Below are 27807 nucleotides of genomic sequence, written 5' to 3' on the forward strand. Positions count from 1 at the left end.
ACCTTTACATCAATTCTCTCATTAAAAAATAATTGTAGTGGAAATAGTAAAACAAACAAAAAAGACCTTCCAAATATCACACAGCTGGTAGTGAAGTTAAGATTCAAACCTTAGTTGTCTGACTATAGAGTTGAAGGAACTACTACATTATACTGGCTTCCTACCAAATCAAACCTTCCTATTAACTGAGAACAGCAACAATTCCCTACATTTCTCTAGACCTAAAGTATAAGTTCACAATTTAAAAATACATAAATCTGCTTTAAGAGCCAAGTGCCAAGTAGAACAGGACAAATGTCCTAGTCCTAATGTACACATTTTAAATATATATATTTTTTATATATATAAAACATATTGCATATTTTATATGCAATTATTTTATATGCAAAATCATTTTTATATGCAAAATTATTTTATATGCAAATTTTATATGCAAACAGAAGACAGTTGGCTGTTGATGGCTCGTGCCTGTAACTCCACTGCTTTGAGGGGCCAAGGTGGGAATATAGCTTCAGCCCAGGAGTTTGAGACCAGCTTGGGCAACACGGCAAGAGTTCATCTCTACAAAAAATAAAAAATTAGTTGGGCATTGTAGTGCACGCCTGTAGTCCCAGTTACTTGGAAGCCTGAGGCAAGAGGACTGCTTGAGCCCAGGAGTTCAAGGTTGTGGTGAGCTATGATTGCACCACTGCATTACAGCCTGAGTGATAGAGTGAGACCTCATCTCTCAAAAAAAAAAAAAAAAAAAAAGAAGAAAGCTATCAGAAAACCAAATAATTCTATCAGATAAAATTCCTACAACTTCTTTTAACAATTTCTAGATTACAGTGGTACAAATATATTGAAGGTTTTATTAATTAAAATATGCATAGATTTCTGTATCTCCATACTTATCATTGTTAATGACATATAATATTGCACCATGCTCATGATGCTATGGTTAAGGGCCCAATATTTCTAGAAAATCTGGGTCAATTATATTAGACTGACCCTGTTTGCTCTTCCGTAAAAATGACATCACTACCTACGTCATAGTTATTGCAGGGAATAAATTTGAAACAATCTAGTATAATGACTAAAACGATGCCAGCAAAGTCCAAGAACTTGGCTGATGTTCATTTTCTTCACTATTCCGATTGTGGGTCTACCAGCTATTTATCTTTTCTCATTATTACAAACAGCATATTAACACCTTTGAACATTTTTACCTTTGCAATTATTTCTTGCAATAGATCTCATGAAAAGTTATGATGTATTTTGGTGATGTTTGTGAGCAAAGTGCACTTCAAAAATATTAACTTCGATACAAACAAAATTGTGCCTATATCCTATCAGTGACACACTGTATTTGATCATTTTACTTCTGTAATGGTTACGTTATATCTTTTTCTTTTTTTTAGTTCAGGGGTACATGTGCAGGTTTGTTACATAGGTAAACTTGTGTCATGGGGGTTTGTTGTACAGATTATTTCATCACCCAGGTATTAAGCCTAGTACCCATTAGTTATTTTTCCTGATCCTGTCCCTCCTCCCACCCACCCTCTTATAGGCCCCAGTGTATGCTGTTCCCCTCTTATGTATCCATGTGTTCTCATCATTTAGCTCCCATTTATAAATGAGAACATGTGTTACTTGATTTTCTGTTCCTGCATTAGTCTGCTAAGGATAATGGCCTCCAGCTCCATCCACGTCCCTGCAAAGGACATGATCTCATTCTTTTTGATGGCTGCATAGTATTCCATAGTGTATACGTACCACATTTTCTTTATCCAGGTTATCTTTGACGGGCATTTGGGTTGATTCCATGACTTTGCTATTGTGAATAGTGCTGCAATGAACATAACGCATGCATGTGTCCCTATAATAGAACGGTTTCTATTCCTTTGGGTATATACCCAGTAATGGGATTGCTGGGTTGAATGGCATTCGTCTTTAGGTCTTTAAGGAATTCCCACACTGTCTTCCACAATGGCTGAATTTACATTCCCACCAACAGTGTACAAGTGTTCCTTTCTTTCCATAAAGAAGAGTTATATCTTACAGTTAAATTCTATTTCAGAGATTGAGCATAATAACATACTGATTAAGTGTGCAAGCTAAACGTTTTTATGCCTCAATTTCCTCATTTGTAAAATTACAACAATAATATTGACATCCATGAACTGTTGTAAGGATTAAATGAGTTAATATATATAAAGTGCTCGGCCTATAACATAGTAAGTGCTATACAGGTGTTTGTTATTTCTTTGGTTACCTCAGGAAGTGTACGCTCTTACGTAGTCATAAAATAGGCTTCAGAAGGTAGGCTTCAGCAATTGATAGAGGCTAAATTAGGCTCTGTCAAATGCAGATTGTATCGCTTTGGCACAATTATCTACCTTTGTAAACCTCATCACTAATATGAGGATAACAGTATTCAGAGATAAGGTATAAAGAGCTTAGCATCTGTAGTGTGATGATATATACGTAAGTTTTCCTCTCGTTAGTCTTTTGTTATCATGTTGGGTGTGTGAGGCCTCAGGGGAAGGTCTCTGACCTTCTCCTGCCCTCCTTTCACCTGGCCCAAGCCAGGACTCTAATCTTTCCTGGACTTTCTGATTGTGGGTCTTAAGACCCTCCCCAGTGAGAGTCCTGCCCTATATCCTGGGGGACAGAATTGTGATGTCAGGAAGTCTCCATAAAAACCCAAGAGAAAGGCCAGGCATGGCGGCTCACGCCTGTAATCTCAGCACTTTGGGATGCCGAGGTGGGCGGATCACCTGAGTTCAGGAGTTCAACACCAGCCTGGCCGACATGGTGGAACCCTGTCTCTACTAAAAAGACAAAAATCAGCTGGGCATGGTGGCAGGCACCCGTAAGCCCAGCTACTCAGGAGGCTGAGGCAGCAGAATTGCTTGAACCTGGGAGGCAGAGGTTGCAGTGAGCCGAGATTACGCCATTGCACTCCAGCCTGGCCAACAAGAGCAAAACTCCGTCTCAAAAACAAACAAAAAACAAAAAACAAAACACTCAAGAGAAATGGGTTCAGAGAGCTTCCAGATGGCTGGACACATGGAGGTTCCTGGAGCGTGGTGCCCCAGAGAGGGCGCAGAGGCTCCACACCCCTTCCCCTATACCTTGCCTTCTCTCTTCATCCACATCATTTGCAATATCCTTTATAATAAACTGGTTAAGTGTTTCCCTCAGTTCTATGAGCTATTCCAGCAAATTAAACCCAAAGAGGGGGTTGTGGAAACCCCAATTTGAAGCCAGTTGGTCAGAAGTTCCAGAGGGCCAGACTTGCAACTGGTGTGGCATGAGGCAGCCTTGGAGACTGAGCACCCAACTTGAGGGATCTGACACTATCTCCAGGTGGATCGTGTCAGAAGTGAATTGGAGCAGCTTTGTGTCTGCTGCTTGGTGTGTGGGGAAAAACCTCCACACATTTTGTCACAGAAGTCTTCTTCTGTGTGGATGATTATTGTCATGTGGGAGTAGAGAAAAAACACAGTTAAACAGTTTTCCCTAGACAGCACTGTGGTGTCAAAACTCACCAAGTGGCCGGGCGCAGTGGCTCACGCCTGTAATCCCGGCACTTTGGGAGGCTGAGGCCGGTGGACCACAAGGTCAGGAGTTCAAGATCAGCCTGGCCAACATGGTGAAACCCCGTGTCTACTAAAGATACAAAAAATTAGCCGGGCGTGGTGGCGCATGCCTGTAATCCCAGCTACTCAAGAGGCTGAGGCAGGAGAATCGCTTGAACCTGGGAGGTGGAGGTTGCAGTGAGCCAAGATCATGCCATTGCACTCCAGCCTGGGTGACAGGGCGAGACTCTGTCTCAAAAAAAAAAAAAAAACTTACCAAGTATTATGTATGCTGATTCTTATATGAACAGTCTATTCAATAAAACCAGGTATCATCTTTATAGATCTATATATATCTGGATTAAGCAGCTAATATTATGTGTATTATTCAGTGCATCTACCTATTACCAATGTGTATTATCCAATGCATCTGCCTATTACCAATACATTTGCCTACTTTATATTTTCTACTAAATTTATCAAATTTGAAACTGATGTTCCTATTTTATAAATAGGAAACATCTTCTTACTAGAGTTAGGTAAGTCTACTCTTATGATTTAAGAGTTTTTCTTATGTTTAAATTTTTAGTTCTCCCATAATTTTTTTCAGTATATTTATATTTAATGATAAAGGATAAATAGGTGTATCATGACAGTGTCCGACAGTGGTTCTGAGCACCATCTGGCTCTGACATTTCTTCCTAGTTCCGGTATGTGCTGGGATTTGGCCAGGACAAAGGCCCCTTTTACACCTGTATTCACTGGCCCGTGCATCCTGTCGAACCCTCCTAGCCCCAAGTCTTGTGTGCAGGCACACCCCATCCGCCTGCAGCTGCTGGAGAGAAGACCTGCAGTTAGAAAGTGCTCTTCTCCCTGAGATTCATCAGCATTCAGGCTTCTTTCTTGATGGTAGCAGCTTGTACCTTGGCCCCAGGTAGTAGATGAACACTGGAACCCCACAGGTTTGGGCTCATAAGAAACCCTTGGGCCTAGGCTGGGAGCGGCCAGACTATAAGGAAAGGGAGAACTCTTGTATCTCTTCCTTGTTCCACAGTGTTTAGTGTCAGATTTTTTTTTTTCTTTTTCATTTTTGAGGCTTATGAGGCTGAGGAGCCTGCAGCAAAGAGCATCTATTTGGCAAGAACCTTGTGAGAAAGAATCGGTCATAACAAGTGTGAAGGGAAACTAGACAGTGAAGCCAGGAAGACGTGTCAGGGCCTGTCTGTGGTCTAGGGAGCGGTGATGAAGTCACTGAAAAGGCCACGGAGAGTCACCACAGGAGGCAGTAGTCCTGAAATCTGGTGGCCAGGGTGTGGAGGAAAGGGGTGGCACACAGGTATCTAGAGGAGGCTAAGGAGAAGGGAATAGGAGTGACCATGAGCTCAGTTGGACATGCTCCTTGGATTTCTATGTTTACAGTTTTCAACATATTTGGGAAATTTGGAGCCATTATGTCTTGAAATAGTTTTTGTCTCCCCTCTTCACAGACTCTAAGTACATAATATTAGAATATATGATTTTGCCTCAAAACTCACTGATGTTCTGTTTTCTCTTTTGTAGATTTTTTTTTCTCTGTGCGATTCATTTCGGACAGTTTCTACTGCTGCATATTCCAGTTCACTAGTCTTTTGTCTGCAATGTCTAATTCTCTCCAGTGCATTTTTAAATTTCAGGCATTGGGTTTTTCATCTCTAGAAATCTGATTGATGTCTTTTTATCCCGTATCTCCCAAGTATCCCCTCACCAGGCTCATGTTTTCCTTTACCTTCTTGAACACAGGAATATAGTGATAATAACTCTAGTAAAGTCTTGTCTACTAATTCTATCATCTGTGTCATGATATGATTTGACATGATTCTATGTTCTTAAAAAAATGACTTGCACAGGGAAGCAACGTCATTAATTCAATAAATAATATGAAGTGCCAATTTTGATTCATTTCTGCACTTCCTATTCCCATTGTCCTATTTTGATTAAATAAATTATTACTCATTTTGTATCATTACATATTAGGATTCTTTTAAAGTCGGCTAAAGCCTCTGCCCCAGTGTTGCTGTTTTACTTGTTTTAAATCATCGCATTTGTTGCAAAGTTTTCCACATAAATTTCCCTATCACTTCCGCAACTTACGCAAACTATATTAGAATTTTAACTGGTATTATACACTAAGCCATGTGGGACATCTTATTTTTAAAACACTTCATCTTCATAGGCAAGAAGAATAAAAGTTCTATATTTCTGACATTGAACTTCAGCAATAATCTTCATCAACCTAGTCATTCATCCATTATTTATCCATATTCTTATGCGCCGTTATATTTCTTTGAAAGCCCTCGATTAATATAGAGTCTCCACAAATAAATGGTTTTCTCTACTCCTTCCCAATATTCATACTTCATTGTTTCATGGCTCATTACAGATGTCCAAAACTGCTGCACGCAAGTGGTGACAGAGAGCCCCTAATTCCCTTCTATTTCACATAAGTATCCCTTATTGTATTTTTGCTTTTTAGCATATTATCAGAAATGAACATTATATGTTGTTAAATGATATACTAATGTATGTTGATATATTATTTCAAACATTTTAGTTAAATGATAAATGATTAATAATTTTCCTTATATTAAATTGGCTTCAAATTCTTGATACTAACCTTATTTGATCTTTGGTGAATACATGCTTTAATGTGTGGCTATGGTCTGTCAGCTAAAATTCTCATTTAGAATCTATTTACCTATGCGTATGTAAGTGTGTGTGTATTTGTTTTAAGATTCGGAGATAGGCCTGTGGTGAGCTTTATTTTGAGCTAATCCCTGCTTCTCGTAAGTCACCTTTCACACACTTACCACCTACTCTATTGTAATTTTGAGAACCATAGCCATAAGGAGGCAAAATAATTCAGAAAGCAGTTATATGGTATTTTACTTTTTCACCGATTCCATACCATCGGGAGAAACTAAATAAACCATACTTCAAAGAAAGAAGTCAAATTTAATTACTGTCATTGCCCATTAATAAAAACAACAATCTGAGTCATATAATTTAAGAAACAGGAAAGACAAAAAGATGATATATTTGTTGCCTGACTACACTGGCATAACTCACTTTAACAAAAAATTATCACATTTAATAATATAACCTGTTATAGCTAAATATTAAACACGTATTAATTAGGGCCAACTCTGAAGGATTTCTAATTCATCCATTTCCTTATTCACTATTATATATGAAGCACTACGCTAGGTGCAGGGTCATTATAAACAAGTTTTTTCTTCAGGAAACTTACAAGCTAGTGCAAGCACTGAAAAACATTTTCTGTAAAGGGCCAGATGACAATATTATAGGTTTTGGGGTCCATACAGTCTCTGCTGCCAGCTACTCAACTCTGTCACTGTAGGGCAAAGAGTCACAGACAATATACAACACATGAGCATGGTTGTGGGAGAAAACTTCATTTACAACACACAGGTGATAGGCCAGATTTTGCCCATGGACTAGTTTGCCAACCCATTCGCTAGTGGAAAATAATAAATTAACTAGCAATTTCAATTTGATGTGACAAATGTAGGCAAAAGCTGTTATAGGAATATGACCGAAGACAGTCAAGGCCTCTTGGGAGGAGGCAACAATTCAACTAAAGACTTCAATTTCTGAAATTCAGCAAATACAAGTAGCTTTTTATAACGTGTAACCATTATGAAACAACTCAAAACCTCATTCTGAAAATGTACCACATATGTGATTATAAAAGAATTGCTTTAATATATGATATTCTCTACTGTTTCTCAAAATTAACCATAAGTACACTTCAAAGCTTACCTTGAGTGACTGTTTTGAGAACAATTAAGGTTGATAAAAATCTCAATGGCAAATTGGAGCTCTTAAAGAAAGCAGCTGTCTTTGGTTTATTCTCCACAGAATGCTGTGGTGAACTATCCTGAATTCCTTTAGTTACCACTCCTTTAAAAATGTCTTCACCCAGTCTCCTCAATGTTGATGTCATAGTCGAGTGCTGTTAAAAATATGTACAAGCTTAGTATATTTATTCACATTCAGAATATATCTTCTTTTTTTTTTTTTTTGAGACACAGTCTTGCTCTGTCGTCCAGGTTGGAGTGCGGTGGTGCAATCATGGCTCACTGCAGCCTCAAACTCCTGGGCTCAAGCAATCCTCCTACCTCAGCCTCCCAAGAAACTGGGACTATAGGCACTCACCACCACACCCAGGTTTTTTGGGGTTTTTTTGGTAGAGATGGGTCTAAGTTGCTGAGGCTGGTCTTGAACTCTTGGGCTCAAGTGATCTTCCTACCTTGGCCTCCCAAAATGCTGGGATTACAGGATCATGAGCCACTGCGCCTGGCCAATAACTATTTTAAATATTAAATCAAATATATGTATTAAAAGTAAGTGAATCTGTGGCTAATTTAAAGTTGAAATATGCAAAATTGGAAAGTGATAATTTTATCAACTTAAAAATTATTTAAAAGTATGACTGTACATTTTTCTAAAACGTGTAAGAACATAAGATCATGCTATATTTCTGACACAGAGAACTATCAAGGGAACAGAGGTGGACTACCTACATTCTTGGTTGCTGATTGCTCCACCATCAATGAAAACCAGCTTATCTTTCTGTGTTCGCTTATGAAATGATTATCTAGACCCTCAGTTCCCTTCAGCTCACTCTGACTACAAAAGTCACAGTGACTCCAAAAACTTTTAGCAATTTCAAAACAGTAAAATATTGGGTTAGAATCATGGATAATTCTCATGGAGAATAAAACAAAAACAAAATGGGCAAAACAGAAATATTAGCAAGAAACTACTCCTAAAATAATATATGATCTAATGGTATTTGATATATCTATTAAGAATCAAATGAGGCCAGGCACGGTGGCTCACGCCTGTAATCCCAACATTTTGGGAGGCTGAGGCAGGCGGATCATGAGTTCAGGAGATCAAGACCATCCTGGCTAACATGGTGAAATCCCGTCTCTACTAAAATTACAAAAACTTAGCCGGGCGTCGTGGCGGGCGCCTGTAATCCCAGCTACTCGGGAGACTGAGGCAGGAGAATGGCGTGAACCTGGGAGGCGGAGCTTGCAGTGAGCCGAGATTGCGCCACTGCACTCCAGCCTGGGCGACAGAGCGAGACTCCGTCTCAAAAAAAAAACAAAAAAAAAGAATCAAATGAAAGGAAAGCATTTCAAACTGTTGCAGATCAGAATGCTTAACCCAGATTTAGTAACAACTTAAAATTTCCTTTATTATGACCCAATTCTCCAATCTCATGTGACTGAGTTTTATAGCAGTTTCCCCTATCTGCATGGAAATTTGTGACCAAATGGTTCCTAACTCAGTGTTGATCCTGCAATGTGGGTAAGTTTTGGCTTTTAAATTTCTGCATCTAAAATTAAAAACAAATCTATTGAGGTTTTGCCAGTGTCAAAGGCCAAATGGTTGAGTGGTGAGACACACAAGCAGTGCAATCTAATTTACACATACTGTCAATACAATTTTATTAGAAAAAATAATACATAGGTGTTTTCAAACCTTTGTGTAAAAAACAAAAAAATGTTCAAAACTCTACTTACAGTGTGTTAAAATGACAGGATTAAGGTAAACTTTGTTTTTAAAATTATTTCTAATGCTTACTACTACACTTTCATAATGAAAAAATAAACTTGAAAAAAATATGTGGGCTGGGCTCAGTGGCTCACGCCTGTAATCCCAGTACTTTGGGAGGCCAAGGCGGGTAGGTCACAAGGTCAGGAGATCAAGACCAACCTGGTCAACATGGTGAAACCCCACCTCTACTAAAAGTACAAAAATTAACTGGGCTTGGTGGCGCGCACCTGTGATCCCAGCTATTCAGGAGGGTGAGGCAGAAGAATCGCTTGAACCTGGGAGTCGGAGGTTGAAGTGAGCCGAGATCGTGCCACTGCTCTCCAGCCTGGGTGACACAGCAAGACTCTGTCTCAAAAAAAAAAAAAAAAAAAGAAAGAAAAAAAGTGTGGATAGTATTTGCCTTTAATTGAAGGAAAAGAGAAAAAAAATCCAAAACTAGCACTCTGGGTTGTTGCTGAAGCTTCACCTAAGTTATGCTAAAACTTTTGCTGAAACAAATCTAGACCCAAAATGCCTAGTTTTCAATTTAAAATCACCCATCATTCCAAGGACGAGAAAGATTTCAAACTAAATGAAGAAAAGACAATCAACAGCTGCCAACACCAACAGGACAGAATGTTAGAATTGTCTGACAAAGACTCTAAAGTAGCCATGAGAAAAGGAGCACCTGCATACGCTTTTAGAAAATCTCATCGAAGACACAGAAAGCCTTACCAAAGAAAAAATAGAAAAACAACCAAGTGAATATTTCAGAACTGGAAATACAATAACCGTCTCCATAACAGAATGGAGAGGATGGAGGAAAGAATAACTGGAAAATAAAACAACAGAAAACACCCAACCTGAACAACTACAAACAACCTGGAAAAATAACAACAACAACAACCACCACCACCAGAACTTCGGGGAATAACACAACATCTAAAATCATGTCACTAGAGTCCCAGGAAAGGAAAAACCAGGTAGGGCTAAAAAAGTACTTGAAGAAACTGGGGAAGGTGGCTCACGGTTGTACTCCCGGCACTTTGGGAGGGCAAGATGGAAGATCACTTGAGCCTAGGAGTTCAAGACCAGCCTGGGCAACATCGGGAGACCCTATCTCTACAAAGCAAAAAAACTAGCCAGGTAAGGTAGTACATGCCTGTAGTTCCAGCTTGAGCCCAGGAGGGTGAGGCTCACTGCACTCCAGCCTGGGCAACAGAGCGAGACCCTGTCTCAAAAAACAAAACAAAACAAAAACACATACACATGCACACAGACCATGAAATTGAAGAAACAATCACTGAAAACTTCCTGGACTTGGCAAAAAACGTGCCCAGAGACTGAAGAAACTAAGCAAACACCAAACAGGCTAAAATAAAGAGATCAACACCAAGACCCATCATAGTCAAACATAAAAACTAAAGACAAATGTGTGTGAGAGAAATGACACCTTACATCTATGGGGAAAATAACTCAAATGACAGTACATTTCTTATCAGAAACCGTAGAGGGCAGAAAGAATTTACACATTTTTTAAGTACTGAAAGTAAAGAACTGTCACCCTGGAATCTGATACCCAGTGAAAATATCCTTCAGGAATTGAAAAGAAATCAAAATATGTTAAGAAAAACTAAGAGAATGTGTCATCAGCAAACCTACTCTAGGCCAGGTGCGGTGGCTCATGCCTGTAATCCCAGCACTTTGGGAGGCTGCAGCAGGTGGATCACTTGAGGTCAGGAGTACGAGACCAGCCTGGCCAACATGGCGAACCCTGTCTCTACTAAAAATACAAAAAGTAGATGGGCATGGTGGTGGGCACCTGTAATCCCAGCTACTTGGGAGGGTGAGGCAGGAGCATCGCTTGAACCCAGGAGACGGAGGTTGCAGTGAGCTGAGATCATACCACTGCATCTAGCCTGGGCAGCAGAGCAAGACCCTGTCTCAAAAGAAAAAAAAAAAAAAACTACTCTAAAGAACTGATAAAGAAGTCCTCTAAACAGACAGGATATAATGAAAGAGGGAACTGTGGCACATCTGGAAGGAAAGAAGAACAAAGTAAGCAAAAATATGGGTAAATACAATAAACTTTCCTTCTCTTCTTGAGTTTTATAAATTATGTTTGATGCTTGAAGCAAAAATGACAACATTCTCTAATGCGGTTCTAAGCATATATAGAAAAGGTTAAGGGATAAAAAGGGAACTAAAGTTTCTGTATTTTATTCAAACCGGTAAACTGACAATAGCAATAGACTGAATAAGTTATACATAATGCTGTAGTGAACGTTTATAATTTTATGTTGCCCTGGCATTCATTTTAAATATAAGTTGAACTTTTTCACACTAGAAGCAGGGATCAGTCACTTTTAACATGGTTTCCAGTTCTAAATCCCCATCCCCACCCCTAGTTCCTAAATGTGTTTGATCCAGATATCTGCCTTAGACAACTCCTGCCTGATGACCACTTCCCTGTGGGATAGCTAGATGCAGTCCGCACAACTTGTCTCACAGACCCTCACACCTCACTACAGACTGTGTGAATATGCCACAGTGACTACCTCCTAGAACTCATGCCTGCTTGCTTTAAATTCAACAAACAAAACACCCTGTGAAAAACCTGTATGGGTAACATCCTGGAATCCAATAAGGGCACTTGTCCACAGGTCCCTTTCTCTCTCACTCGCTCTCTCTCCCTGCCTGTGCTTCCTGACTTCCAAGTATGTGGACTCCAGGTTTGCCATGTAACTCCTAGGACCTAAAAGTAATAAATTCTTGACCGGGCGCGGTGGCTCACGCCTGTAATCCCAGTACTTTGGGAGGCCGAGATGGGCGGATCACGAGGTCAGGAGATGGAGACCATCCTGGCTAACACGGTGAAACCCAGTCTCTACTAAAAATACAAAAAAAAAAAAAATTAGCCGGGCGTAGTGGTGGGTGCCTGTGGTCTCAGCTACATGGGAGGCTGAGGCAGGAGAATGGCGTGAACCCAGGAGGCGGAGCTTGCAGTGAGCTGAGATCCGGCCACTGCACTCCAGCCTGGGTGACACAGCGAGACTCCATCTCAATAAATAAATAAATAAATAAATAAATAAATTCTTTATTGCAGCCAGATGGGTTGGCTCATGGCTGTAATTCCAACAATTTGGGAGGCCAAGGCAGGAGGATCACTTGAGGCCAAGAGTTAGAGACCAGCCTGGGCAACAAAGCAAGACACTGCCTCTACCAAAAAAAAAAAAAAAAACTTTTTAATTAGCTATGTGTGGTGGTGAACGTCTATAATCCTAGCTATGCAGGAGGCTGAGGGAGAAGGACTGCTTCAGCCCAGGAGCTGGAGGCTGCAGTGATCTATGATAACCACTGCAATCCTGCCTGAGCAACAGAGTGAGACTCTGTCTCAAAAACAAACAAAAAAACAAACAAGAAAAACCCTTTACTTCCATCTTCTATGGCTTCTAATCATTGGAGGGGTACTCTCCATCTTAAAGATCCTAAATTAAAACAAATGTAATACCAAGAAGAACTATTAGAAAAGTTATACAAAGAGATACACTCAATACACTATAGATAAAGGAAAATAAAATTCTAAAAAATGTTCAAGTAACCCGTAAGAAAGCAGGAAAAAGAACCAAAGAAATGAAAAAGAGAAACAAAAAGAACCACCCAGTAGTTAAAAAAAACAGTTACAGCTTAAGCCCTAACATATCAATAAGTACATTACATGTAAATGGCCTAAAACACCAATTAAAACACAGAGCTTGACAAAGTTTATTTTTCCTAAATCCAGCTATATGCCATTTATTTAAAAAAAAAAAAAAAAACCTCATTCTAGATATAATATAAGCAGGTCAAAAGAAAAAGACTGGGAAAAGATATATTATTAGAAATGAATCAAAAGAAGGCAAAAGTCTCTATATTAGTATTAGATAAAGAGATTTTAGAGGCAATGCAAATGATCAGAGATAGAGAAGGACATTATAAAATGATAAAAAGGGCGAATCCACCAAGACATAATCCTAAATTTACAAGAACACAGTTACAAAATATGTCAGGCAAAACAGATGAAGGTTATAACATATAAATCTACAATTATAGCCGGAGACTTCAACATCCATCTATCTCTCCACACTTGATAGAACAGCACAAAGTATCAGCAAGGGTATAGACAACTCACAAACACCATCAACCAACAGGATCAAATTGACATTTATGCAACACTCCACCAAACAACAGAATACATATTCTCAGCCATAAAACAACCTCAACAATACAATAAACTAGAAAAATAGAATAACAGAAAGATGACAAACTTCTGAAGAATTCAAGGGTTCAGCCAGACATGGTGGCTCACACCTGTAATCCCAGCACTTTGGGAGGCCGAGGTGGGCAGATCACTTGAGGTCAACATGGTAGAACTCCATCTCTACTAAAAAAAAAAAAAAAAAGAAACCACAAAAATTAGCCAGGTGTGGTGGTGGGCGTCTGTAATCCCAGCTACTTGGGAGGCTGAGGCAGGAGAATCGCTTGAGCCCAGGAGGCGGAGGTTGTGGTGAGCCAAGACCGTGCCAGTGAACTCCAGCCTGGGTAAGAGAGTGAGTGAGATTCTGTCTCAATAAATAAATAAATAAATAAAAATAAATGAAACAAAGAGATGATCCTTTGAAAGATCAATAAAATGGAGAAACAGAGAAACTTCCAGCAAAAAAGACGAAGTAAAGAAAGAAAACACAAATTATCCGTATTAAGAAGGAAATAAGGCTACCACTACAGATACTGAAGACATCAAAAGGATAAGAGAATACTATGAAAAACTCCATACACATAAATTTGCATACATTTGAATGGTTCAGTTTCTCAAAAAGCACAAACTATTACAAATCATCGATATGAATTATGTAACTAGAACAGACCTGTAACTATTAGAGAACTTAAAATCATGATTTAAAACCTCCTCCAAAAGAAATCTCATCCACATAGTTTCACTGGAGAATTCTACCAAATGTTTAAAGAAGAATGAACACTAAGTCTACATAATTTCTTCCAGAAAACACAAAGGATAAGACCCTTCCCAATTATTTTATGAACCTAATATTGCCCTGATACAAAACCAAAGAGAGTTCAAAACTATAGACAAATATCTCTCATGAATATAGAAACAAAAGTCCTTAACAAAATATTAGCAAATAGAATTAGCTAATATAGAAACATATAAAAAGAATTAAACACCACAACCAAGTAGGTTTTATTCCAGAGACACATGGCTAATTTAATATTTCAAAGTCAATGTAATTCATATTAACAAGTTAAAGATGAAAAAGATCATTTGATCTTATCAATCAATGCAAAAAAAGTATCTAAAAAAATTCAACACCATTAATGATTTTTTAAAAACTCAGAAAAGCAGGAATACAGGAGAGCTTGATTGAAAGTATCTATGAAAATACCACAGCTAATATTATACTTAGTAATCGCAGAATGAATTTTCCACCTAAGAGGAGAAACAAGGCAAGGATGACTACTCTCACCACTCACATTCAACATACTGCTAGAAACTCTAGCTAATGCAATAAGGGTGGAAAAGGAAATTAAAAACATACATATCAAAAAGGAAAAAAAACACAACGCTGTCTTCATTTGCAGATAACATGATTTGCTATGTAAAAATCCTGAGGAACCTTCAAGAAAACTCCTAAAACTAATAAAGTCAGGATACAAAACAAACAAAAAACAATTTTATGTCTACACATTACCAATGAACATGTAAACATCAAAAGTAAAAAGACAACACCAATTAAAAGTGCTCAAAAAATGTCAATACTCAGTCAAAAATCTAAACAAGAATGCAATTTTATGCTGAAAAGTATACAACATTGATTAATTAAAGTTTTAAATAAATGGACATTTTATGTTCGTAAGTTGTAAGACTCAACAAAGGAAAGATGTCAATTATTCTCAAATTGATATACAGGTTTAACACAATTCCTATCAAAATCCCAGCAAGATATCTTATAGATAGGGAAGATTGTTCTGAAATACAGAGAATATATTCAAAATAGATATTGTGAAACAAGATCAAGAATATTAGGTGGAGTATTACTTGAAGAAAAATTCCTATTAACCAATTACCTGTGCTCCAGCATCTAGCTGCCTTAGGGACCAATATATAAATTTTACAAAAGGCTCGTGAAGTTTGGTATTCACAAATGGCATCCACTGTAGTTGCTCTGTCATCAGAGGCAAAAGCTAAAGACAAAATGATGGAAAATAAATACAAAGGCACAGTATTTTAAAATGTCTGAAATCAATTACCACAATTTTCCAAAATTATCTTTAAAAACAAACAAAAAAACAGTTCTCCAACAAAAAATCTTCAGTTTAAAACTATATGCAATACTATTTGGCAATATGTATTTGAATTTTTATATATGCATTTTCTTTCATCCAGCAATAACAGCACATCTAGTTTAAGGAGATTAACCTAAACAAAGATACTCTCTGAACCTTAAATGATTAAATAAATTTATAGTACATATGTAACCTTTAAAAATGATAACCTAGATTTACATTTATTGCTATGGCATATTCTGGGGTGAAAAAAGGTGTTTACAAGGAAGCAAATGGAATAAAAATCTCATTCACATAAACTACATCTATATAAATTTATACTGAAAAAGATATATGAAAGGATTTCTTAAAAAGCTGGATTTCAGAAACTGGAGTAATATTTACTTTTTTATATGTCTACATTGCATGTATATCTTAATATGCTAATTTATAAAAATAATATTTAAATGTTTAAGGATGTCTATGAACTTTGCTTCAAAAGTATAACATTTTGCTAAATGATTTCAGGACCAGAAAGATAAATTCTAAGGCTCTAACAGAATATTCCCACTTCTTAGATACCAGCCTAAGGAAATCGTTTTAAGAAGATCCCTCCAAAAGCCATGTACAAAGATACTTATGGCTACACTGTTTATAAGAGTATAAACCTGGAAGTAATTGTACAGCAATCAGGAAAATGGTTATGTCAACTGTATAAAGATTCTCTGGACTAATGATTATGAGCATATTGTGTGTATATACATACATGTATTTTAAAAAATTTTCTGTATATGATGATGTTTTGACATCTTAAAAAACCTTTCCAGTTGGGGAGAGACTGCCCCTCCCTGGACCAGTCAATTCTTAGATATAGCAAAGTGCTCAGCCTAGAGTATGCCTCTGATAGACAAACGAACCAATTCAGAGCCAGACTCCTTCTATCTGGCCCTTGTATCCCAGGAGGCAATATTCTCTGCTGTAATCTTACCAGAGTCACTAGGGACCACCCCTAGAGCTTAGCACCAGCCAAAATTATTTAAACTAGCCAATCCTATTTGTTCACCCTGCCCTGCATTGCCCTTCATGTGGAAACCAAAATAAAGGGTCTGCCCAATGCTTTCCCCTAGACTCCTGTCTTCCTACCATCTGACCACTCTGGTGTCTTTAAAAAAAAAAAAATCGAAAAAATTATAGGCACCTCACAAGCTGCGAAATGTCTAAATAGTATTTTCATGGAATAAAAGTTGGTAGCCATATACTCTCTTACAGTCATAATCTCAGTAAAATTTTATATAAACTTCTCCCCCCAACTTTTTAATAAAGCCATGCATCAGTTAATGACAGAGATACACTGTAAAATAACAATAAATAGTATAGTAAATACATAAACCAGTAATATGGTTGTTTATTATCAGGTATTATGTACTGTACATAACTCTGTGTGCTACACTTTTATGTAACTGGTGGCACAGGTTTGTTTACATCAGCATCACCACAAACATGTGAGTAATGTGTTCTGCTACAATATTATAACACCTATGATGTCACAAAGTGACAGGACATTTTCAGCTCCATTATAATCTGTTTTTTTATATATTCTTTTTTTCTTTGCTCCATTGTATTATGGGACCACCATCATATATACAGTCTACCATTGTCTTAAACATTATTATGCAGTGCATGGCTGATTATACATCATGACTAAGTGATATTTATTCTTGCAATGCAAGGACGGTTCAACATTTTAACAAAATGAAGGACAAAACCCACACGATTATTTCAACTGACAAAGAAAAAGCACTGAACAAGGTTCAACACCCTTTCATGATAAAAATACTCAGCAAACTTAATAGAGGGAAACTACCTCGATATAATAAAGGCTATATATAAAAAGCCCACAGATTGCACTATAAAGGTAAAAGAATGAAAGCCTTTCCTCCAAAATCAGGAACAAGACAAGGATGCACACCCTCACCTCTTCTATTCACCACAGTACCAGCCAGTGAAACTGGGCAAAAAAAAGAAATAAAAAGTATCCAAATCGTAAAAGTAGTAGTAAAATCATCTCTCTTCTCAGATGGCATGACCTTGTATGTCGAAAGTCTTAAAGATTCCACAATTTAAAAAAAAAAAAGTTAGAATACATAAATTCAGCAAAGTCGCTGAATACAAAATCGAACTCAAAAATCAGGTGTGGTTTTATACACTAACAATGAACAATCCAAACAGGAAATAAGAAAAACAGTTCCATTTACAAAGAGCATCAAAATTAATAAAAATACTTAGGAATAAATCTAAGCAAGGAGGTAAAAAACGTATACACTAAAAACCACAAAACAGTGATGAAAAAAATTAAAACAGACCCAAATAGAACGAAATTTCATGTTTATGGGTCAGAAAACTTGGTATTATTAAGGTGCCCATGCTACCCAAAGCGATCTACAGATTCGAGGTAATTGCTACCAAAATCCCTACAGCATTAATTTACTATGGTGAACAGTATAGCAGTTCTTCAAAAATTGAAAATAGAACTATCAAATGATCTAGCAATCCCACTTCTGAGTATATGTCCAAAGGGATTGAAAACAGGGTATTGAAAGGATATTTGCAAGCCCATATTCCTATCAGCACTATTCACAATAGCCATGAGATGGTAGCTGCCCAAATATCCATCAACGAATGAACAGATAAGCAATATGTGGTATTCATGCATAAACAAATATTGTTCCACCTTAAAAAGTTAGGAAATCCTGTCACATGCTACAACATGGACGAACCTTAAGGATATTATGCTAAGTGAAATAAGCCAGTCACAAAAAGGCCAATATTATTATGATTCCACCCATACGAGAAATCTAATGTCAAATTCATTGAAGCAGAAAATTGAATGGCGGTCATCAGGGGCTGCGGTAGGTGAAATGGGGAGTTGTTACTTAATAAGCACTATGGTTTGAATACGTTCCTCAAAATTTGTGTTGGAAACTTAATGCCCAAAACATCAGTGTTGCGAGGCAGGGATCTACTGGGAAGTATTTACGTCAGGAGGGCTCTGCCCTAAGGAATGGATTAACGGCATTATAATAAAGGCATGTGGGAGTGGGATCCCTTTCTCCTGCTCTTCCACCCTGTGGGCACACAACATTCATCCGGTTTTTGCTCTTCTGCCTTGTGCCATGTGAGGATGCAGCAAGAAAGCCCCTATCAGATGCTTGGACGTCCAGCTGCCAGAACTGTGAGAAATAAATTTCTGTTGTTTACAGATTGCCCAGTCTCAGATATTCTGTTGTAACAGCACAAAACAAAGACAATGGGTACTGAGTTTTAGTTTTGCAAGATAAAGTATTTCTGGAGAGCTGTTGAAGGACAATGTGAATATACTAATGAACTGTATACTTAAAAATTATTAAGATAATAAATTTATGTTTTCATCACAGTTTGAGAAATTATATGGGTGGACCAGAAAAAGACTTACTTGAACAGATTTACAAATCTTATGATATGTTAGGTATTTAAACTATGGTTAGTCATTATACTATCTGTAAGCCAATACTTGGTGAAAAATATTTGAATACATTATGTGTTTTCATATCGCTGTTATCAGTGGTGAATTTCATTTGCTCTGGGGGACTTAACTATCAACAGTTCCGTGAATTTTTTATCAGAAATAGAGGTATAATATCCTTAATGGCCCTAACACATGGCAGTGAATTTTTTAAATTTTTGAGCTCATGGCTGAGATGAACATTTTCTGAATAAGAACAGCACTCAATCATTGAACAGTTTTGGAAATTACCTTTTGCTGCACATTATTTGTTTTTTTTACTAGAGTCAACCTGAAATTACAAATCAAAACAGTGCTTACATATGAAACTTACACTACAGTAGTCATTTCAACAACTGGTATTGTTTGAATCATAATGTTAAGCTGCATAAACTTCCTTTGTTGTCAGATATTTTAAAAAGAGAGGAGACCTCCACTACCATTCCAACACAGATTTGCAGTGGATATGTTTTCTGACTCCAAACTACAGTTCTAGCAGCATTATTTGAATCTCAATGCAAGTGCAAAACGATCTGCATATTTCAAGATCCATTCGACTGCAACTAAGGAGCTGCCAACTGACCTTCAGTTGGAAGTGATTACTCTCCAATACAGTGATACACAAAAAGAAATATCAAGAGAAGAATCAAAAAGAATTCTGTAAATGCTTTTCAAGTGACAGAGTCATATGCATGTCTGTGGTCCCACTTATGAGATACTTAGAATAGGCAAATTCTTAGAGATAGAAAGTAGATGAGAGACTACCAGGGTCTACGGGGGAGGGGGGAACGGGAAGATATTGTTAAATGGGTACAGAATTTGTTTCAGATGATAAAAAATTCTTGAAATTGATAGTGATGATGGTTGGACAGCATTGGGAATATTCTTAATGCCACTAAATTGTACATTTATAAATGGTTAAAATGATAAATATTAAGCTATGCATATTTTACCACAATGAAACAAAATCATGCTCACGGATTGATGTCAATTACTTGACAATATTTAGTGTATGAAAAGACATTTTCAGGCCGGGCATGGTGCCTCATGCCTATAATCCCAGCACTTTGGGAGGCCAAGGCGGGTGGATCACCTGAGGTCAGCAGTTCAATACCAGCCTGGCCAACATGGTAAAACCCCCATCTGTCTCTACTAAAAATGCAAAAATTAGCTGGGAGTGGTGGACACCTGTAATCCCAGCTACTCGGGAGGCTGAGGCAAGAGAATTGCTTGAACTCGGGAGGCAGAGGTTGCAGTGAGCCGAGATCGCACCACTGCACTCCAGCTCATGCGACAGAGTGAGGCTCCGTAAAAAAAAAAAAAAAAAAAAAAATGCAAAGATGAAATATGTAAAGTCTCATTACAGATCAGCATTAACAGATAAAAATATGCAATTGATTCTGATGAAACGACACTTGGAACCCCAATTAAGTAAAATGATACCCCCAAATTCTAGTTTCCTCATTATTCGATCTACTGAAAAAAGTTTACTTCACATTACATTTTTAATTTCGTCAACAAAAAAACTGGCGAAAATTTGTTTCATTTCTTATTGAAAGGAATGAGGCACATTCCCCATATATCTCCCAACTTCCTGAGCCAAGCACAAACACATTCCTCCATATTTCTTTCAAACTTCAGAAAAACATCACCTGGGAGATCTCCGATAAGGAATGCTAAATGTATAATGTTAACCAATTGTAATGCTGTAACCGAGAGAATTACCTTGTTCCCTGTAACTTTACATATCCTGTTTACATCGGGCTATAAAAAGCAAGCACTCGCATTGTTTGAGGCCCTCTTGTATGCTGTGGAATGGAGGGACCAAGTTCGAACTTGTAGTAAAGATCCTTGCCGCTTGGCTTTGACTCTGGACTCTGGTGGTCTTCTTTGGGGAACAAACGTTCTGGGCATAACATTATTATGTAAGTACTGGTATCTTTCACTTTGCTTTTTGGCCTGCAAATCCTAAAATATTCATCATTTGTCCTTTTACAAAAAAGGTTTGCGGACCTTTGTCATGGGCTATAAACATTCCCATAGCTTAAGAAAAACCAGACTTCACTAAATTCATCTGGCATTATCTTCTTTGTAGTTCCTGCCTACTCTATCTCCACTTCCTGTTTACTTTTAAACTAACCTTGTTTTTAAAGAGCAGTTTTAGGTTTCTGAGTATACTGAGTAGGAAGTTGAGAATGCTTATATGCCCCCTGTCCTACTCCCACCTGCCAGTACCTTCCATTATTAACATCTTTACTAGTGTGGTACATTTGTAACAATTGTTAACACTGACACACTATGATTAACTAAAATCTACAGTTTACATTAGGATTCACTCTATTGTATAGCCTACAGATTTTGACAACATATAATGACACGTATCCACCATGTATCACAGGAAATAATTTCACTGTTCTAAACATCACCTGTGCTTCTCTCCTCTTTCTTTCTCAGAACCCCTGGCAGCTACTGATCTTTTTACTCCAGTTTTTGCCTTTTCCAAAATGTCATTATAGTTGGAATCATATAGCATGTAGCCTTTTCAGGCTGGCTTCTTTCACTTAGCAATGTGCATTTAAGGTTTCTCCATGGTAAAATATAGATCCCTTGCTTAAAACCATTTCCTGTCTCCCTCTTCTCTGAGGGATGACATTCAAACTTGCCAGCACAGTTCTAGAACAGCAGTGACTCCACTTCCAGCTCATTGCAACTTTCCTCACATCATACCTCACCCACACCCTGTAACAGATGCATGTCATGACGAAGGCAGCTCATGTCTTCTCCTTCAACTACTAGGTGTCTGTCTCACAAACACCTACTCATCCTTCAAAGCTTAACTTTTAGCAGTCACTTCTACAAGGCTTTTCCATACATTTTCTTATCTTAGGATGTAATTTATCTACACCAGTGGTTCTCAAATTGTAGTCCCTACAACTACAGAAAGAGCATCACTTGGGAACCTGTCAGAAATACAAATTCTGGGTGGGGAGTTTCAGACCAGTCTGACCAACATGGAGAAACCCCATCTCTACTAAAAATACAAAATTAGCTGAGTGTGGTGGCACATGCCTGTAATCCCAGCTACTCGGGATGCTGAGGCAGGAGAATCATTTGAACCTGGGAGGCAGAGGTTGCAGTGAGGCGAGATCGCACCATTGCACTCCAGCCTGGGCAACAAGAGTGAAACTTCGTCTCAAAAAAAAAAAGAAAGAAGAAAAAAAAAAGAAAAGAAATACAAATTCTGGCCAGGCGTGGTGGGTCACGCCTGTAATCTCAGCACTTTGGGAGGCTGAGGCACGCAATCACTTGAGGTCAGGAGTTTGAGACCAGCCAGGCCAACATAGTGAAACCCTGTCTCTACTAAAAATATAAAAATTAGCCAGGTGTGGTGGCGTACACCTGTAACCCCAGCTACTCGGGAGGCTGAGGCAGGATAACTGCTTAAACCCAGAAGGCGGAGGTTGCAGGGAGCTGAGATTGCACCACTGCACTCCAGCATGGGCGACAGAGCGAAACTCCATTTCAAAAAAACAGAAAAAAAAGCAGGGCACGATGGCTCACACCTGTAATCCCAGCACTTTGAGAGGCCGAGGAGGGTGGATCACCTGAGGTCAGAAGTTCAAGACCAGCCCAGTCAACATGGTGAAACCCCACCTCTACTAAATATACAAAAATTAGTCGGGCATGGTGACGGGCGCCTGTTATCCCAGCTACTCGGGAGGCTGACGCAGGAGAATCACTTGAACCCAGGAGGTGGAGGTTGCAGTGAGCCGAGATCGTGCCATTGCGCTCCAGCCTGGGCAACAAGACTGGAACTTCATTTCAAAAAAAAAAGAAAGAAATACAAAATTCTGTGCCACATTGGATCTACTAAATCAGATTCCAGGGATAGAACCTAGGAACCTGAGTTTTAACAAGCCCTGCAAATGATTCTGATATGTGCTAAAATTGGAAAGTCAAGTTTCTCTTAGATATCTGACTTTCAGTTTCTTCACAGCAAACACTGCCTTTTCCTAGCGATTTCATTTTTTCATGAAAAATATCCACTTCATTTATATCCTTATCCCCTCTAAATACTAAGCCTTTTCCGACAGTATTTATATTCTTAATCCAAACATAACAAAAAAGTATTTTTTCTTATCTTCTGAATGTTTCAAGAGATTTGGCATATTTCATCCTACTAACACTGTAACAACGGTCCTTGTTCACGGGGTGGCAGTAATAGTGAACTGTGAACTCTTTCCAAACTCACTTTTTACAATTTGTCCTTTCAGCATTTAAGATCATCTGGTGATCTTTACATCAGATACATTGCCTTTTCTTTCTTACTGTGATAACTTGAAATTGTCAGAATTTTTTTTCCTTTTTTTTGAGACAGAGTCCCGCTCTACAGCCCAGGCTGGAGTGCAGTAAGCAGCATGATCTCGGCTCGCTGAAACTTCTGCCTCTGGGATTTAAGCGATTCTGGCACCTCAGCCCCACAAGTAGCTGGGATTACAGGTGTGCACCACCATGCCTGGCTAATTTTTGTATTTTTAATAGAGAGAGTTTCTCCATGTTGGTCAGGCTGGTCTTGAACTGCTGGCCTCAAGTGATCTGCCCGCCTCGGCATCCCAAAGTGCTGGGATTACAGGCGTGAGCCACTGCACCTGGCTAAATTGCCCTGGCCAAAATGTCACAATGAAGAACATTTTCTGGCTTCCTTCCCAAGGTGCCTTTGGTTTTTTGTTTTTGTTTTTTTTTTTTTTTTTGAGACGGAGTTTTGCTCTTGTTGCCCAGGCTGGAGTGCAATGGCACGATCTCGGCTCACTGCAACCTCCGCTTCCTGGGTTCAAGCGACTCTCCTGCCTCAGCCTCCCGAGTAGCTGGGATTACAGGTGCCCACCACCATGCCCGGCTAATTTTTGTATTTTTTAGTAGAGAGAGGGTTTTACCACATTGGCCAGGCTAGTCTTGAACTCCTGACATCAGGTCATCCGCCCACCTCAGCCTCCCAAAGTGCTGGGATTACAGGCGTGAGCCATGCCTTTGGTTTCTGACTGGCAACTGCCTAACTTTTGCAAAGTGAGCACCCTAAAGTTTAGGGTGGCCTGTCTTAGAAGGCAGGATCCTGGTGAAAATGTATCCTAGTCAACACTTTGTTGAAAAATCTTTATTATGGCAAAATATACGTAACTTAAAATTTACCAATGGCATTAGCGTAATCACACTGTTGTATAACCATCACCACTATCCATCCCCAAAACTTTTGCATCATGCCAAACTGAAACTCTGTATCTATTAAATAATAACCCTCCACTCTCTTCCCCCAGCCCCTGGTAACCACCATCCTACTTTGTCTCCACAAAATTTGACTATTCTAGGTATTGCACACATGGAAGTGGAATCATGTAATATTTGCCATCTGGTGTCTAGCTTATTTCATTTACAATGTCTTCAGGGTTCATTCATGTTGTAGCAGGTGTCAATTTCATGCCTGAATAATAGTCTTGTGTATGTATATACCACATCTTGTTTATCCACTCATTCATGGATGAGCATTTACATTGTGTCCACCTTCATTTTATTATGTATAATCTTGCTATAAACTTGGCGCTTAAGTATCTGTTCAAGCCTCTGCTTTCAATTATTATGTATATCCAGAAGTAAAACTGCATAATATAAGGTAATTCTATGTTTAAATTTTTGAAGAACCACCATACTGTCTTCCACAGCAGCTGCACTGTACGTTCCTATCACCAATAAACAAGGATTCCGCTTTCTGACATCCTTGCCAACACTTGTATGTACATATGTATGTATGTACGTACGTACTGAGACACAGTCTCAATCTGTCTCCTAGGCTGGAGTGTGGTCGCACAATCTCGGCTCACTGCAACCTCCGCCTCCCAGGTTCAAGCAATTCCTGTGCCTCAGCCTCCCAAGTAGCTGGGACTACAGGTTTGCATCACCATGCCAGGCTAATTTTTATATTTTTAGTAAAGATGGGGTTTCCCCATGTTGGCCAGGCTGGTCTCAAGCTCCTGACCTCAAGTGATCCGCCTGCCTCGGCCTCCCAAAGTGCCGGGATTACAAGTGTAAGCCACCACGCCTAGCCCTATTTTTTAAAATAAACATTCTAATAGGTGTTAAGTGGTATCTTACTGTGGTTGTGTATTTCCTTAGAGAGTAGTGATGGTAAGCATCTTTTTATGTGCTTAGGGGCCATTTCTTTATCTTTGGAGAAATAGCTATTTAGGTTCTTTGCTTGCTTTTTAAAAAAGAGAGTTTTTTTGGTTTTGTTTTTTGCTGGGTTGAAGGAGTTCCTTATATATTGTGGGTAGCAATCGCTTGTCAGATACACAATTTGCTAATATTTCTTCCCATTCTGGAGATTACCATTTCAATCTGTTGATGCACAAACGTTTTTAATTTTGATGAAGTTCGGTTTATTTTTGCTTTTGTTGCCTGTGCTTTTGGTGTCTTAGCCATGTAACCACTGCCTAATCTAATATCATGAAGATTTTCCTCTATGGCTTCTTCTAAGAGTTTTACAGTTTTAAATTCTCACATTTAAGCCTTTGACCCATTTTGAGTTAAAATTTTTTTGAGAGGGACTCTCGCACTGTCACCCGGGCTGGAGTGCAATGGTGTGATCTCAGTTCACTGCAATCTCCACCTCCTGGGTCCAAGCAATTCTCCTGCGTCAGCCTCCCGAGTAGCTGGGATTACAGGTGCCTGCCACTATGTCTGGCTAATTTTTTGTATGTTTAGTAGAGATAGGGTTTCACTATGTTGGCCAGGCTGGTCTCGAACTCCTGACCTTGTGATCTGCCCACCTTGGCCTCCCAACGTGCTGGAATTACAGGTGTGAGCCACCACGCCCAGCTGAGTTAAATTTTACATATCGTATAAGGTAAGGCTCATACTCATTTTGTTGCCTGACAGCAGTTTTTCAACATCATTTGTTGAAAAGACTGTCCTTCCTTCATTGAGTGGTCTCTGTACCCTTGTCAAAAATCACTGGACTATATGTGAGGCCTTATATTGGGCTCTCCAATCTATCCCACTGGTCTACATGTCTTATGTCAGTATCACAGAGTTTAGATTACTGTAGCTTTGTACTAAGTTTTGAAATCAGAAAGTATGAGATCTCTAACTTTGTTCTTTTTATGGTTGTTTTGGCTTTTCATTGTGCCTTCAGATTCCATATGAATTTTAGGATAAGTAGTATACTTTGACATATAACAGTTTTATGTTTTTATGTCGTTAAATCTAGAGCCCTTGTTTTGTTATTTTTACCATTTGTGTAAACATTATGGTAAAATGCTTTACCTTGTCCTCGTATTTAATCAATATTTAATGTTATATTTTTGGGTTTTCTATGGTTTCATGATAACTTCCAAATATTTATCTACAATATATTTTGGTGTTAAGTATGGCATAGAACCACCTTCTTGTTTATAATGGTAAATCAGTAGTCTTGATACATTTATGAAATAATCCCTATTTTCCTCCATTGATTTAACACGCTACTTTTATCATATGTGAAATCCATTTACAAGTTTGGATCTGTTTTTGTGGTCACAGTTCTATCAATTTGTGTGCTCCTATACTACTACCACAATGTTCTAATCACTGTGGTTTTAATATATGTTACATATGGGAATGGAATCTCTGATGATTTTTTTTCAGGAACAGTGATCCAAGAGTATGTAACGTAATTTTTAAGTTTTTTTTTTTTCTGAGATGGAGTCTCACTTGTTGCCCAGGCTTGAGTGTTGTGGCGCAATCTGGGCTCACTACAAGCTCCGCCTCCTGGGTTCAAGCCATTCTCCTGCCTCAGCCTCCCGAGTAGCTGGAACTACAGGCGCCCACCACCACGCCCAGCTAATTTTTTGTATTTTTAGTAGAGACGGGGGTTTCACCGTGTTAGCCAGGATGGTCTCGATCTCCTGACCTCATGATCCGTCCACCTCGGCCTCCCAAAATGCTGGGATTACAGGCGTGAGTCACCACGCCCAGCCAAAATCATTTTTATTGTTACATTTAACTTTTTGATTTAGTAAGAAATGATGTCATATATCTTTCTATCCAGCACATGTGAAATCCCTTGATTATCAAATTAAGTTTTCATATTGTTAAATGAAATTTGTAATTTTCTACATTTTGTTTTACACATTTTCTCTTTTATTTATTTTACTAGGTTTGTAAATTTGGTATTGTAAATAATTCTTTTCTTTAAATTACATATTGATGTATTTGGAAGATTTTTTGCTTTTTAGCAACTGGATACTTTACTGAAATCACGAGTTCTAATTAATTTTTTGGCTGGTTTCCTTTCCTTTACATTATTTTAAAGTGATGAAGATAGGTCTGCTTTTCAATGCTAAACATTTCAGTCCATTTTCTCATCATTTTGCTTTAGAACAATGTTAAACAGTAGAGGTGATAGTAGGTGGCATCCCTATCTTGACCTGCCTTTAATTGTGTAACCATACATTAGCAACGTACCATCCAAAAATGAATTTAAGAAAATGATCCTATTTTTGTCATCACCAAAAATAATAAAATTACTCTGAAATTAACTTTTCAAAAGAAGTACAAAACTTATACCCTGAAAATGAGAAAATACAGCTGAAAGAAATTAAAAATATCTAAATAAAATGGAAAGACATCTTGTTCATGGATTAGCAGACAATATTGTTAAGATTCCAAGACTTCCCAAATTAATCCACAGATTCAGTGCAGTCCTTAATCAAAATCCCAGCTGGCTTCTTTGCAGAAATTGAAAGG

At 38.3% G+C, this 27807-nt stretch overlaps 1 protein-coding gene across 9 annotated transcripts in view; it reads right to left on the minus strand.

Annotated features, from left to right (window-relative positions):
* Window positions 1-27807, minus strand: part of CCDC138 (coiled-coil domain containing 138) — a 128594-nt gene that overhangs the window by 63895 nt on the left and 36892 nt on the right. For 7 of the 9 annotated variants that reach the window (XM_017947837.3, XM_021925167.2, XM_017947838.3 and 4 more), the window contains 2 exons: window positions 15294-15410; window positions 7383-7575 (listed from right to left, as the gene is read on the minus strand). The exons of the other annotated variants lie outside the window; for them this stretch is intronic. In XM_017947837.3, the coding sequence (XP_017803326.3) occupies window positions 7383-7575; window positions 15294-15410 (310 nt within the window). The remainder of the gene's footprint in view (window positions 1-7382; window positions 7576-15293; window positions 15411-27807) is intronic. 9 annotated transcript variants of the gene reach the window in all.

The sequence above is a fragment of the Papio anubis genome, chromosome 14 (assembly GCF_008728515.1).
Source record: "Papio anubis isolate 15944 chromosome 14, Panubis1.0, whole genome shotgun sequence".
Classification (NCBI taxonomy): domain Eukaryota; kingdom Metazoa; phylum Chordata; class Mammalia; order Primates; family Cercopithecidae; genus Papio; species Papio anubis.